Source organism: Eurosta solidaginis, chromosome 3 (genome assembly GCF_040869045.1).
Source record: "Eurosta solidaginis isolate ZX-2024a chromosome 3, ASM4086904v1, whole genome shotgun sequence".
NCBI lineage: Eukaryota > Metazoa > Arthropoda > Insecta > Diptera > Tephritidae > Eurosta > Eurosta solidaginis.
Window position 1 is genome coordinate 282,553,697 of NC_090321.1, and position 15,695 is coordinate 282,569,391.

Genomic DNA, 15,695 nt, shown 5'->3' on the forward strand with positions numbered 1-15,695 from the left:
ACAGAAATACAACAGAGGGTTGTATCTCCGCTTTTCACAAGCGTTGAGATTCACCACGCGTGATTCACCACGTCCAAATATCACAATCCACGGATAGGTACCGGCGGGTTTGTATGAGACTTAGGCTGTTATGCCAAAGTAAATACAAATCTTTACCGATAACTGTGTTATCGATTAATTTATCGAATTCTAAAAAAGTAATATTGCATTGTCATCGGAGTTATACATGTGTGCAAAATTTCAGCTCAATCGGACACCGGGAAGGGTATCAAATTTAACTTGCAAGATTCCATTACAGACAACAAAAGTGAAACTAAATAAAAGATTATAAAATAGGCACGGCAAGCAGCCCTTTTTTGCTTTGGAGATTACAGCAACCCCTTCAGGCCTTCGAGATATTTTCAGCCGCTTTTATTAAGCACATGCAGGTAACATTTTGAAATGCACCAACCTTTCTATTGTTTGTGTGACGATTTAAGTAAGTATTGTTAACATTTTGATACCTCCGTCTTGGTAATTAAAAAATATATACTTTGCACTGAATAATTGAAAACAGGTCTTAGGATAGGTGGCTTCAAAGCGCCATGCCAAACTGTTATATAGCGCAACTATAATTACTATTTGCACGTCGTAATCTGCTGCTAGAAATCACTGCATTTCCGACAGCATCATGAATACTTTTAGACCAATATATAAGAATTGTGTGGATAAAAATAGGTGGAAGAGCAAAATGCTGGTTGGCTAGTTGGATTGGCGAGTCCCAATTAACTCCAATTGGCGCTCATGCGCCTTTTGATACGACAACTCGTGAGGTATGCAATGAAAGAGTGTTGTAAGAAGACTAATAAGAATTTTCAAGCGCCTCAGACAAAGACAGAAAGATACATTTTTATCTCAAACATGTATCCGTACCTATGGCAGCCCCTGTATGAATATATTTGCGTTTGCTGGCGAAATGAAAAGCGTATAAGCCGTATGTGCTACATGCAACACAATTGAAATAAATTGGTTTTTATGGTTCATAAAAATTAAGCTAAATGTGAGCGTATGACACAACTGCTGTGCAACATCAGCACAGTTTGAATCACTTGCTAGTTGTATATGCAATTACTGTATCTCGATTTTGTTACAAGATATCGTTTTAAGCACCAATTTCAGAGAGCTATTGAACTCGTGCCACTTTTTTCTATCGCATTTTTAAAACATGCATAGCATATTTATTTATTTATGTATTTTTTTGCATTTCTTGCATGTTTTTCAACAGCATCATTTGCAATTTAGCAAAAATCTTTTCCATCAGCAACTTGCCACAAATAAATCTGATGCTTTTCAATGCGCATTTGTCAATCAACGATTTACAATGATTTTCTACACTTCAACAGCGATCACTTGTCGTATGGTGCAACTTGTTGTTGCCACGTATCTTATTGAACTTACCACAAATACATGCATACAGCAAGTCAACCAAGTCAGCTAGTCAAGCGGCACTTCAGCGCCCAGACGAATAGTAAACAATTCATCAGCATGTGTGTGCACTCGTGTAGCAAATTGTACCGCTGCAAATTGCGTTATTCATCACTGCTGTGAAAGGCCGTAAGTGTTGACGTTGTCAGCAGCAGCAGCAATGTTGTTAGCTTTGTTGCACGTATTATTTCATACCAGTGTGCCTTGTTGTGTTGATTGCAAGCAGCCGGAACAAATGACTTGCATATGTGGTTTGACGTATTAGCTGCTGCGAGTGCAACTTTAATTTGTTGCCACAACGCTACTTTTTGGGATTTTTTTTATTTCTATTTTTTTCATTTCGTTTGCTATTTCTTGCCTCCAAACCGACTGATGTCTCTGTTGTGGGCTATGGTGTCTTAGCCCGTGTAATCTGCTTTAGCGCTCTGATTGACAGATTCGTGCGCTTGCCACAATGCCGCATTCTGCATACAAACTTACAGCATTATTATAAATGTCTCGTCGCTCATTTTGCGCTTCGTTGCATCTTTTTTTCGCAAACATTTTGCTTGTTTTGCTTTTTCCTGTTTGCAAATTATATGTGTGCTGATAAGCATCTCTGATGTTGCAGGAAGGCGTGCAGACAAGCAGCTCGATAAAGGATTTGCTTTGAAATCTCCCCTCAGTTTTTTTTGTTTCGTTCCGATTTCTCATCACTTCTTATGTTATGCATGTCTGCTTTGCTTTCTATCTGTCAGTTATTTTTTGCGGCTATGCAGCGCAATATTGAATTGGTGTTGGTTGATAACACCATGGGCGGTCCCTTTTTCGCGGATCTTCGTGCTACTCTGCCACCTCCTGCTTGCACCCTGCTGGCACGCCTCCTTCACAGTTTAGATTAAATAAAATATTTGTACAAAACTACAAATGAATGCATATAGCTTGAAGTGCGCATGACTGTATGAGTTTCTACAGCGGGGCTAATAATTTAATGCACATTTCTTATCAGCGATTTTGAGAACGAATAAAAAGAGCTTAACTTAATTTATGGTGTCCTTCTCTTTAAATTATTAAGCTGCTTTTCTATGTTATATTTTCGTCGATGAGAGGTATATTTTATATTTCCTTAGGCTCCTTCACGGAATTTTCCAAATTGGAAAATAAAGCAAACGGAAATTTCCACCAAATCAGACCCCTCTGAGCATCTTGCACGATCAAAAGGGAGTAACATATGTTCACGTAATGCAAATTAATTATGTGGAAACCATTGTGAATTCTTACAAGTGGCGAATGTTTGAAAAAAAAGTTCACAATAGTAAACTGCCGCGATCACCTGACAAATCGCTGTTCGATTACTTAAATCATTTTCTCAATATCGTTTTTCAAACAATTTAAATATTTATTATACTCAGCGTGCTTTGCACACAGAGTATATTTACTTTGATTGGATAACGGTTGGTTGTACAGGTATAAAGGAATCGAGATAGATATAGACTTCCATATATGAAAATCATAAGGATCCAAAAAAACATTGATTGAGCCATGTTTGTCCATCCGTCCATCCGTTAACACGATAACTTGAGTAAATATTGAGATATCTTCACCAAATTTCATACACGAGGTTATGTGGACCCAGAATTTGGTATTGAAGATGAGCGAAATCGGATGATAACCACGACCACTTTCTATATATATAACATTTTGGAAAACACAAAAAACTTGATTATTTAGTAAATAATACACCTAGAATGTTGAAATTTGAGGCGTGGACTGATATTGAGACTCTTGATAAAAATTAAAAAAATTTTTTTTAAATATGCCCACTTGTGATAAAATCAATTTTACAAATATTAATCATAAATCAAAAATCGTTAAACCTATCGTAACAAAATTCGGCAAAGAAGTTGCCTTTACTATAAGGAATGCTTTGAAGAAAAATTAACGAAATCGGTTAAGGACCACGCCCACTTTTATATAAAAGATTTTTGAAAGGGTCTTGGACGAATCAAATAAGATATATCTTTGCAAAAAAGAGCTTTATATCAATGGTATTTCATTTCCCAAGTCGATTTATAGCAATAAATAGGAAAAATTTCAAATTTTACGGGCGTCGCACCGCCCCATTTATGACTAAGCAATTTTCTATATTTCGGGAGCCATAACTTGAAGAAAAATTAACGGATCATAATAAAATTGGGTACACAAATGTTCCCTATAGTAGAAAATATATATAGTAAAAATAGACGGGATTGGTTAAAGACCACGACAACTTAGATATAAAACAAATTTAAAAGGTTCGTAGACTAGAATAATAAGCTATAACATAGCAAAAAGTTGTTTTGAATCAATGATATTTCATTTATCAAGTTTTACTGTCAGAGGAAATGGGGAGACATTTTTTTTTTTTTTTGTAAATGGGCGGTGCCACGTGTTATGTAGAAAAGTTATTTATCTGAAATGGAGTGTGCAATTGAAGCACACGCTGAGTATATAATGCTCGGTTACACCCGAACTTAGACACCTTTACTTGTTTAATAAATGCTTGCTTAACTGGCTGTTGATATTTTCTCTTTTAACTAAATTTTGAAAAGGAATATTAATATATAGTCCAATTTTCGGTAGACACTTTTAAAAGAAAAGTTGGTTTGAAACAAAAATGGGGAGTTCATGTCTATTCAATTTATTTACCGTGTGTAAAGAACAAACCTTTCTTCCATTCTCTGGTCATTCGCAACAGCTATACTCCCTGTCAGCTATTATTTGACAGGTAAGTATAGCAATGGAGGAATAGTAAGGTTTTTCACTGAATTCACAATGGTCGTGACGGCCGTAATATTTAATGCCATATAAATATTTAATTGCATTGAAATTCTTTAAGTGGTAAAATTTTAAATTTTCTTAAATTAGTAGTTAAAGAGAAATTACTTTTTATTTGAGTCAAAATGTTCCACCAGTCACTTTGTAACATGTATAAAGTTAAAAATTAAAATCGTGATATGTTTTTCATTAAATTACATATTGTGCCATACTACAAGGTTGTTCGAAGAATTTGGATAATGGAGTCATACAACACTCCTCTACCGAATTTCAAGAAAAGCGCACTATAAATTTGCTTTTCGGAAAAGGTCGGTGCCTGGTCCACTTTCCGGAAAGAAAAGTTTCTCAAATAATGAGCTAGTCACAGAAGTACCCCTATACTGAATTACAACCAAATAGCACCGTACGCCTTTTGTTTAGAATAGGTCGGCTCTGGCTCATTACCCGACATTTTTTGTGAAAAAACTATCGTTATGAGGGCAAAATATAATCGTGATGCTCTGACCCCGTAAATACGTTCACATTTATATATATAGAGGTCACAGCATTGCCTAAATATTGCTTATATCTAACTTTTCGAGGTAACCGTTCAAAGAAATAGTCTGTTCCTATTCGTAAGGTTTGCGTCAATGAAACGTTTGCTTTTATAATCTCAGACGATAATTTTGTATGCAATTTTGTTGCACTAAGTTATGGAAATAACAGTGCCTTACTTATAATTTTTCAAATGTTCTCACATTCAATTTTTCACATGTACAAATAAACTTGTTGACTTCATTTATATATTTGAATGCACTTTATATCTGAAGTAAATATAATTACTTCTTTTTTTAAATGGATATCTTCATAGCACATAGCAATAAATAGACCAAACACTTAACTCATTTGTTCAACACTTCAACTTATTGACATACATTTGGTGTCACAACAACACTTCTTCGCAAAACACACAACAATGTGTATGTATCTAAGCTATGTATTTTTATATGCCAATTTTAAACGAAATTATTTCATTGCATAGAGAATACTCCCATTTATGATTTCTTATTTGTGTTTATTATATTTTGTTTTTTTTTTTTGTTGTACAATGGAAGAAATCAAATTTATTTACTCAAAGCACTTATGAGCCGACAAGAACATAAAGTTAAACAATTTGCTGGCACGACAAATAAACACACTTGGAACAGGCGCGGGAATGAATGAATGAATAACAAGTGTACATTAGGGCGTAAAAAAAATTTCACCTTGCAAAGCACTTTTGGAAAAACGTATTGTTCGATCATCATAGAGTATGATATCTTAGGCCCACTTGCAGAATGACAAGTAATTTTTTAGCTCAGAGTTAGTTTAAACAATTTGTCAAAAAGGTATGAGTTTAGCCCGTCATGACAGGTTAACTCTGAGTTAATAAGCTAACTTTTCATTCTGCAAATTGGCCTTACTATATTTGTACCGTCAAACCAAATTAAATTATAATATTATCACATGAATTTGTGCAGATATGACAAAAGGATACAAAGGTCACCACCTTTAGAGATGTACAGACCAATTCTAAATATTCTCGCGGAATTTTGTTCTCGCGGATTTTTTTATTCCCGCGGAAAAATTCCTCCAATTCTTTTCTCCTAGGGAGAAGAATAATTGGGGAATAGGAATTTCGAATTTTCGAAGTCAGCTATTTTGACACTTGAAATTTCGTTGCGCATTTCTTATTTTGTTTAAAAAATTGAAGTTTAATTATTGTTGCGAATTTGTTTGAAATTAAGAAATAAGGTATAAACAATGCACATTATTGCATTTCATGTGGTATTCACTGGAATAAGTAATGAATTGGTGCCACAGCAACATCAACAGAGGAGCATAAGAAGAAGAAGACGGCGGGATAACACAAATTCGCCGGAGTTGCATGTTTTCATTCTGCAAAGCAATTTTCTGGCGGCCAAGTCGAGTTGAGTTCGCCTTTCGCCATATGCCAAAATCTATTTAAGCCTTCTTAAAAAATCCTTGCGCAATTTCTGGATGGCTGCATCAAATAACGAAGAGCTCTTCCGTTGCTTATGATATACTTTTCGAGTTAAAATAATGAATGTTGTGGTTGTTGTTGTTGTATTAACAGTGATAATATTGTGGTAGAATGTAAATTCATATTTTAACACAAATTTGTACAAATAAGTGTTCTTTCTTAAAATAATCAATTTCCTTTAACTATTTTGATGCATTCCCTTTAATTTAACAAGTGAAAAAACTCCTATGAAATGGCAGAGAAATCTCCCTCTCCCTCACATTCATAATACCTACTTTTCTCCCATAACCGGTTTCCGCTTTTTCGAACATTGTTCAGAATAGAAGGAAAGGGAGAAGTGAAAAAACTCGCACGGAATTTTCGTTCGGAATGGGCTGGTAATGTAATATTTCGATACGGTCTATTCAAGAGGAAGGCAATAAAAAATAATAAACAAAGTAAAAAAATCGGATAAATATACCACATAAGTATTTGCAGTCACACGTACATAGGTATGTAAATATGTCAGTAAACATATTGCGCGAGGGGGAACGTCCCATAAATCTATCATGGAAACACTTAAGTAACATCAAATGTCGCATGTACCACCACCACAAATCTCACAAACACGATATTGTGAAAACAAAACAAATTTCCAGAAATATTTTTGTTTTTGTGTTCAGGGCAAATTTTCCTAGTTGTGCGGCAAGAGGAGGTGTCGATAGCATAAAAATCAGACCGCGTGAAATGAAAGTGATGTGGCATTAGCGACAAATTTTAATGCGGCGTAAAATTAAAATTGTTGGTGGTTTTCTTTATTTCACTTGCTGTTGCATCAATGCCTTACATAGACACCCAGTCCTTTGCATGTTTGGTACTTGATAATTTTTCATATTTTTTTGTGATGATGACATAAGCTCAGATCATTGACTGTGTATTTCAGTACATATGTGAAGGGCCCTGCATTGTGCCACTTGAATTTCAACAGTGTGCTACTTCCTTGATTTCTTTTTTTTTTTAATCACTACAAATTTAGCTTTCCACATTTCTGCCTTCTTCAATAATTGCCGCTAGATGGGTTTCTATGTGCGCCTAACCTAGAGAGTTACAAACATACAAGTGAAGCTAATATAAGCGTGTTAAAAACAATTAAAACAAGTAAGGAAGGCTAAGTTTGGGTGTAAACGAACATTACATACTCAGTTGGGAGCTGTGGAGACAAAGTAAGGGAAAATAACCATGTTGTAAAAAGAACCTAGGGTAACCCTGGAATGTGTTTGTATGACATGTGTATCAAATGGAAGGTATTAAAGAGTATTTTAAGAGGAAGTAGGCCATAGTTCTATAGATGTACGCCATTTAGGGATATCGCCATATAGGTGGACCAGGCCTGACTCTAGAATTTGTTTGTACGATATGGGTATCAAATGAAAGGTGTTAATGAGTATTTTAAAAAGGAGTGGGCCTTAGTTCTATATGTGGACGCCTTTTCGAGATATCGCCATAAACGTGGACCAGGGGTGACTCTAGAATGTGTTTGTACGATATGGGTATCAAATTAAAGGTATTAATGAGGGTTTTAAAAGGGAGTGGCCCTTAGTTGTATATGTGAAGGCGTTTTCGAGATAACGACCAAAATGTGGACCAGGGTGATCCAGAACATCATCTGTCGGGTACCGCTAATTTATTTATATATATAATACCACGAACAGTACTCCTTCCAAGATTCCAAGGGCTTTTGATTTCGGCCTGTAAAACTTTTTCATTTTCTTCTACTTAATATGGTAGAGTTCACACCCATTTTACCAAGTTTTTTTCTAAAGTTATATTTTGCGTCAATAGACCAATACAATTACCATGTTTCATCCCTTTTTTCGTATTTGGTATATAATTATGGCATTTTTTTCAATTTTCGTAATTTCCAATATCGAAAAAGTGGGCGTCGTCATAGTCGGATTTCGGCAATTTTTTACACCGATACAAAGTGAGTTCAGATAAGTACGTGAACTGAGTTTAGTAAAGATATATCGATTTTTGCTCAAGTTATCGTGTTAACGGCCGAGTGGAAGGACAGACGGTCGACTGTGTATAAAAACTGGGCGTGGCTTCAACCGATTTCGCCCTTTTTCACAGTTATCGCCCTAGAATCTAAGCCTCTACCAAATTTCACAAGGATTGGTAAATATTTGTTCGACTTATGGCATTAAAAGTATTATAGACAAATTAAATGAAAAAGGGCGGAGCCACCCCCATTTTGAAATTTTCTTTTATTTTTGTATTTTGTTGCAGCATATCATTACTGATGTTGAACTTTGACATAATTTACTTATATACTGTAAAGATATTAACTTTTCATTTAAAATTAGTTAGTTAGACATATAGTAATAAGAGTAACGTTCCTGCCAAATTTCATCATGATGTCTTCAACGACTGCCAAATTACAGCTTGCAAAACTTCTAAATTACCTTCTTTTAAAGTGGGCGGTGCCACGCCCATTGTCCAAAATTTTAATAATTTTCTATTTCGCGTCATAATTTCAAATCACCTACCAAGTTTCATCGCTTTATCCGTCTTTGGTAATGAATTATCGCACTTTTTCGATTTTTCGAAATTTTCGATATCGAAAAAGTGGGCGTGGTTATAGTCCGATATCATTCATTTTAAATAGCGATCTGAGATGAGTGCCCAGAAACCTACATACCAAATTTCATCAAGATACCTCAAAATTTACTCAAGTTATCGTGTTAACGGACAGACGGACGGACATGGCTCAATCGAATTTTTTTTCGATACTGATGATTTTGATATATGGAAGTCTATATCTATCTCGATTCCTTTATACCTGTACAACCAACCGCTATCCAATCAAAGTTAATATACTCTGTGAGCTCTGCTCAACTGAGTATAAAAACGAAAACAAAATCTCTGTCCAATGATAAAAACAATTGAAGCAATGGGGGAAAACTATCACCAACGCGGAAATACCCGATCTGGATTATTTACTAAGAAATATAAGGTCTCGTATTGGACTAGGCCTAAGCTAGAAGGGGTAACCCTACAAGGAAAGTACGCCAAAAAATATCTACGAATACTGAGAGAGTGAAACTCGATGTGTAGGAGGGAGCGAAGAAAGTCTCCGTGGCGTTGTATGCATACAAAAGGATGCTAGGATGTATGTGGGCCTATCGCGCACCTTCTCTCATAGGGAGCTTACAGCAGTTGTCAAGCCCATACTTTACTGTGGGGTCCTTGTTTGGTACGAAGTCACACAAAAAAGTATGTATGCTAAAAAACTAGAGGGAGTACGCCAATGATAAATAATTAGTACAACGGGGGCCCTAAAACTCTCCCAACTGCGACAATAATATATAATAAATACACCTCCGCCAAGGCTTAAGGCCTCGAGGTAGCTTGAGTGCAGACCGTATGGTAGTATAGCGTCGCTGAAAATAAAAAGAAAAGACCACATGGTCACGTGCCTTAGCTTCGGGCAGCCGTCAAAGCAATAATCTTACATTAACCGGAAAGTCGTTTTGACGAGGTGTCAAGCCGTGTACTAAGATTTCCGAATATTACACTCGCCATTTCGCCTATTCCAGTATAATTTATTTAAGACCTTACTGGGCTCAGTCTTAATATTGTTACAACTGTAAGGTTTTCTTAGTATTATAAGAGCAAAATTTATTCAACTTTTATTATTATTTTTTTCTCATTCCTGGATATGTATCCCGCGCCGAGTAGTCGCCTCCCTATCTTGGATAGGTATTCCCTGGGAGCAGCCAAATGTCGGTTGTGGATGCCTACTTTGAAGACGGCATCTACACGCCTTGTCATTGGGGGTTCACAAGGTGCATGAGGCCTTTTAAGCCAACCCCTCCTTGCCAGTCGCTCTTGGTCGGGGCTGCTTATTTGAATATGTGCAGCTAACCTAAACTAACCTAACTGTTTGCCGACAGTGACCCCTTGGCCTGAGCGCAGGGATAAAATGTAGCTCGAACAACCCATGGTAAACGTTCCAGTTCGCTTGAGAGAAATTAATTAATTAGATAGGAGTTAGAGGAAAGGCGTGAATAGAAGGACACAGCTGCAAAAATTCTAAGATCATGTGCAAACCCCATGACCAACAAATTTTCTAATATCTCTAGAGGGGAGATTTAAGGCTCGTGATGGGCATATTATCTGGACACATAAGAGATTTGGATTCACTTGAGCAATGCAAATAACATAACCAAAGCTGGATATCACATGGACTGCAAGTGACCATGGCTTAACGAAAAGACTTAACTAGACGTTTAATAAGATTTAGTCAATATAATCCATATATTTAGGAGTACTTATGAAATATATTCCTCATCATGAATTTTGAAAACGTTATAGTTATGGACTGCTCATGTTCAGCATATTTCAAAAAAGACTTTGCTATGAAATCCGATTTAATTTGGCCGCGTTTTAGCATTAACATTATAAATGCTGAAATCAACCCTGCACTCTACGAAAAAATTCACTAAAAGGGTGGCAATCCTGTTTTTTTTTTGTTTTTTATTAAATGATAAAATGAGCATTTCCACATGAAATCAATCACATTAGCACTTCTTATATTGGAAAATTTGGTTTACATCAAATTGCTGTCAAAATCTTGACCGAAAGCAGATCAATTCCACTCTCTCCCACCCTGATTAGAGTGTTTTTTATTGCCATTGTTGTAAAAGGTTAATTCATTCTGAATGATAGCTGCCTCAGTGATAAACTGACTTACTAAAACATGACGGGAGTAACAGTAAAGTGTGTCAGTGTGTCTACAAACCGAACAGGTTGGAGCCGCCTGAGCCAGCACAAAGGCAGTGTGGGTGCTTTTTACGATTTCCCTATCATGTGATGAGTGCTGATTGACTCACTGAATAATGTGCTACGTTTAGGCGATTTAGTTGCCGAAAGAAGAATATATTAGGTAAGTGACTGAGTGGTGTGTAGGTAAATATAGTGTCTCGAATAGATTTTCTTGCTTTATCTATTATGTTTTTACAATCTGCTTTCTTTGGAACTGTTGAGTAAACTTTACCAAATTTAAAAGATGCAAATCCAAATCTTTATCTATGTAGTTGGTCTTATATTTTTTAATTTTCTTTTTATGCTTCATGCCTACTTACATCTGCTTCACTGCATTTTGATGATGTTTTTCTGAGTTTTGTATCTTTTTTTGCTTATTTTGACTAAGGAATTTTTGGGCTAGCTTTTGTTTGCTTTTTATTAAAATATGTTTGTTAATTTAAAAATGCATTTTTGTTGCAAGAACATATTTTGCGTTTATTATTTTCATTCGCCTTTTTATTTTATTTTGATCTTTTTTTGTGGCTTTTTTACTACTTTCACACATCAACTCGCTTTCATCAATGCAAACCACAAAAGTCATCTTTAATTATTCATCATTCAACTTTGCCATAAAATTACTTTCAACACATCTTGCACTATAAGGAATTGACGCTGTTTTATTTAATGGTACATTTTTGAGTGAAAAGCTTGAAGATAATTGATATTTTCATTGGTGCATATGTATTCATGTTTCGGTAAAAGATTTTAAAGCCTTGAGAATATTCCGTTTCTCCTCGCCTGCACTCGGCTCTATGAAAAAAATGGAGGTTTTGCCTGAAAATGTTATACTGAACATTTAGTATTATTGTGAAGCCAATACTACGCTTCTTCAATTTTGTGGCCTAAGACCACGGCAAGAACAGTAATAGCAAAAATAAGTAAACCACATCGATTAGTTTGTACTGGCACAACGAGCGCGACAGGAACGTGCCTTCGTAGGAATACATCCCTTCTCTATTCTATGAGCTAAAGAGCGGAAACGTGCCATGGCATATGAAATTAATAAGAAAACTCATACGAAATACCGCATTACCACTAAAATGTACGTGAAAACGGAATCTATATACCGACCCAGACTCAGAGGTCTGGTTCACGCATGGATCATAGGTTGATGACGGAAAAACGAGAGCTGACATCTATTAGCCGAGCTTACAGAAATCTATACCAATGGGATCCTTCACCACTATCTTTTACAGGCAGAATTCCATGCAATTAAAGTTTGTGGTAGAAAATGTATAAGTAGGGGCGTAGCCTCGGGGAGTATCCTCATTATGTCAGAGAAGTCACCTTGCGAGTCTTACGTAATTACTTCTAAGCTCGGGGATGAATGCGTTGGGGTCATTAATGAGCTGGATTCCGAAAAGAATATGTGTTTCCTGAATAAGGCATATGAAGCTGATGAGTATACAAACTTCCCCTCCAAGCAAGGTGCTAAAGCAGCATTCTTTGGTCCAGAGCCTTTCTATGGACTTATAAAGGCACACACTAGGGGCATAGTAAGTAAATGGGAAACAAAACAGTTCAGACAGCACTTGATTGGATGCCCAGAACAAACAGGGACCAAATTGTAAATACTTCGAGCAACGAGAGTATTAGCCAATCTTGTAAATCTAAGCAGAGAAGACTTACGAGCTCCCACTGGTTTCTATACGGGGGATACTGTAGTCTACGATAGCACCTTAGTAAGTAAAATCTGTCCGAAAGAAAAGTATGCCGGAAAATAATGGAGGTTTGTCACTCATGTTCCAAAGAAGCTTTAAATTTTATCTCGGTTTTCTTCATTTCTAGTTAAACTCTATCACAATATAGTGAAAAACCTATAAAATGAACATCAACCGAACATAGAACATCTCAAAAGATGTTTTATTTGAAAAATTATTGTTGTTAGGGTATCTACATATATTAACATCTTATAATAATTATAAAATCACATACTTATTATTTGAAAGCGTTGTGGTATGGATATGTTTTAAAATTTGTCCGAATGTGAATTCGCCAATCCGGGAACGCGGAAAAAAATATACCTTAAATTTAAAAATGAAGTCGCAAATTTCATTAATAAGACTTTCTTAAACGATGTAAGGTGGGTTTCGTCGAAGGCTGGGATAGAACCCAGCCAATCCTGAGCCGAGAAGGCACCTATTTCCCTTTTAAGTGTATACGCGTTACTTTGTGGCTGGAGTTGTGCAACCAATCGCTGATTGGTGGAAGCGGTGACATCGGTACATAGAGGGGGTTAATTTAGTTGCTCTGCCGATGGGTGGCTTGGGGTGTGTATGCCACATCCGATGAATCGGCTATGACAAATCGGTGGATCGATTCCCAAGAAATCTGCAGATAGTGAATCGATACCCGCGAGTCGTAGATATCGGATGGGTGGATAGCATTGGTGTATCGACGCTGAGTCGAAGACGACCGACGATACCTAGGTTATTTAAATGGTGACCTGGCCCCGTAGGTATGGGAGCGATGGACATAGCTGTGTCTGGGAAAGAGAGGGGTAGGAGCTAGATTCATTCACGCCCAATCTCCGGACACCAAAAAAAAAGGAGTAGGCGACCTAGGTCACTTACTGATCAAAAGTGGCAGGCCTGGGCAATATAATGGAATTACATTTGTTCACGCACAGTGATGGTCTATCAAATGCAAACAGTTCCTACTTAAGTATAAGTCGTAATAAACAGTTGGAGAAGTTTTCGAACTCACGGATGGTCGCCTTTCGAGTGATTGAAATGCTTGCGTTGTATAACTTGCATTTTGTCTGTACATTTTCATATGCTTGCGTATCGCTTTTAACGTGGAGCCCTTTGTAGTAGCAACTATGCGAATGTGAGGTGGTGATGCTACTCAAAGCGGCATTAAAAGCTTTTTTTTACAAATCAGTATGACCACTGATATTTAATTTAAACTGACTAATATAATAAAGGAAAATTAGATCTAGAACGGCGGCTGAGTTCGGGGAACGCAATCGTCATTCCCGAACACAAACCAAATAGACTAAAGTATTACTTAATATTTTAAAAGTAAATTAAATTTCTGTTTCCTATTCGAAAGAATCAAAATGCATGCGGAATATCAGTTGGCCTATTTTTTGCCAGTTTTCCGAAAAAGTATGGCCCTTTCTGCATTGCCCGTTACTGTTATGTCGAATGGTAGCTAAGTTTAACTAATGACTGTGAAGAATCTCAGTAATGAAGTTGATATATCACTTTTACTGCAACTAAATTTTTCACCTACATGATTTTGTGCCTTTTATGATTTTGATGATTTCAAGTCTCTAGCGCACTGGGAAATTTTTTAAGATAATATCGCCAGATTTTCAACTGATATATGGAAATGAAACCGAAAGCGACCCACTTAATAGCGTAAACAAACGTGTACTCGCTTTTAAATTTTTTCAAATTTCCAACATTAACAAACCTAATTGGGCGCGATCAATTAAAATAAGTTGTAAATGTGTTAAATACCAAACATAGTTCACACATTTCTCACTATCACTTAATTATAGCAAAACGTAACTCTATGGTTTGAGAAAATTGCAACCATAACATAGATCTGCGCATAAAATCTTACTTGCTTGAACTTTAGAAAACAGTATTTTCTCGCAACTAAATAAAAAAACAAACAATAAAAGTTCATACAATTATCTTTTCTTCTTTCACTTACCGGCAATTTGTAATGTAGCCTTACGGCTCACCGCCTTGCCCACATGATTCTTCGCCACACACCAATAGACGCCACTATCCTGTTCCTTTTTGCTCATCATAGTGCGATAGAAAAAGAGCGCGCCATCCTTGAATAGAACGCGGTGGGATTTCTTTTCATTTGTGTTGACGGGTTCACCATCCTAAGAAAATACAGAAAGAAGACAAACGTAAATATTTAACTAGATGCTAGAAAAATGTTTAAGTGCAAAACAACGGAAAAGAGTAATAAGTAAAATAAAAATGTATATTTTAAAATAACATCTTCAGGTAAAGAAAAATAAGAAGTTGTTCTTGAGTTAGTGCAATACTGTAAAACGCATTACATTTACGCGTTACATTGTAGAAGAGCAGTTTCGATTTATTCAGCCAAGTTGGAAACGCACTTATATCTAGATCAAATGTCGGTAGCTAGGGAAATTATTATTCGCGTTCACTTTACACACTTTATTATTCTCTTTCGTTAAGTAGTCGCTGAATAAGCCGGGTGACAACTTCGGAAGAGGCTATTGTTTATTTGTGCATAATGTTTAATTTTAACAATATATAATTTTTTTTTAATTGTTTGTTAGACTCAAGAAATTAAATGACATTTTTATAGCATATTTACTAATCATTTCTTGAGTGTTAACAAACTTGCGTGCCTACATCTTGCCTCGTTGCTAGTTAATTAACGACTAAACCACTCCCACTGTGATGATTTTACTCTTATGAACACAGCCACGCCTTCAATTTTGATAACCACTACTTCAGATCAGAGAAAATTTGTACACCGTTTGAGCGCAGTAACTGAGATTTAATCAATGTACGCTTGTACTTCACGCTTCTATGCTCACATTAGGGGGACTCATGAAAGCATA

General features: G+C 36.2%; 1 protein-coding gene across 3 annotated transcripts in view; it reads right to left on the reverse strand.

Annotated features, from left to right (window-relative positions):
- Window positions 1–15,695, reverse strand: part of robo1 (roundabout 1) — a 610,999-nt gene that overhangs the window by 149,040 nt on the left and 446,264 nt on the right. For all 3 annotated transcript variants that reach the window (XM_067776766.1, XM_067776767.1, XM_067776765.1), the window contains one exon: window positions 14,798–14,978. In XM_067776766.1, coding sequence (XP_067632867.1) covers window positions 14,798–14,978 — 181 coding nt within the window. The remainder of the gene's footprint in view (window positions 1–14,797; window positions 14,979–15,695) is intronic.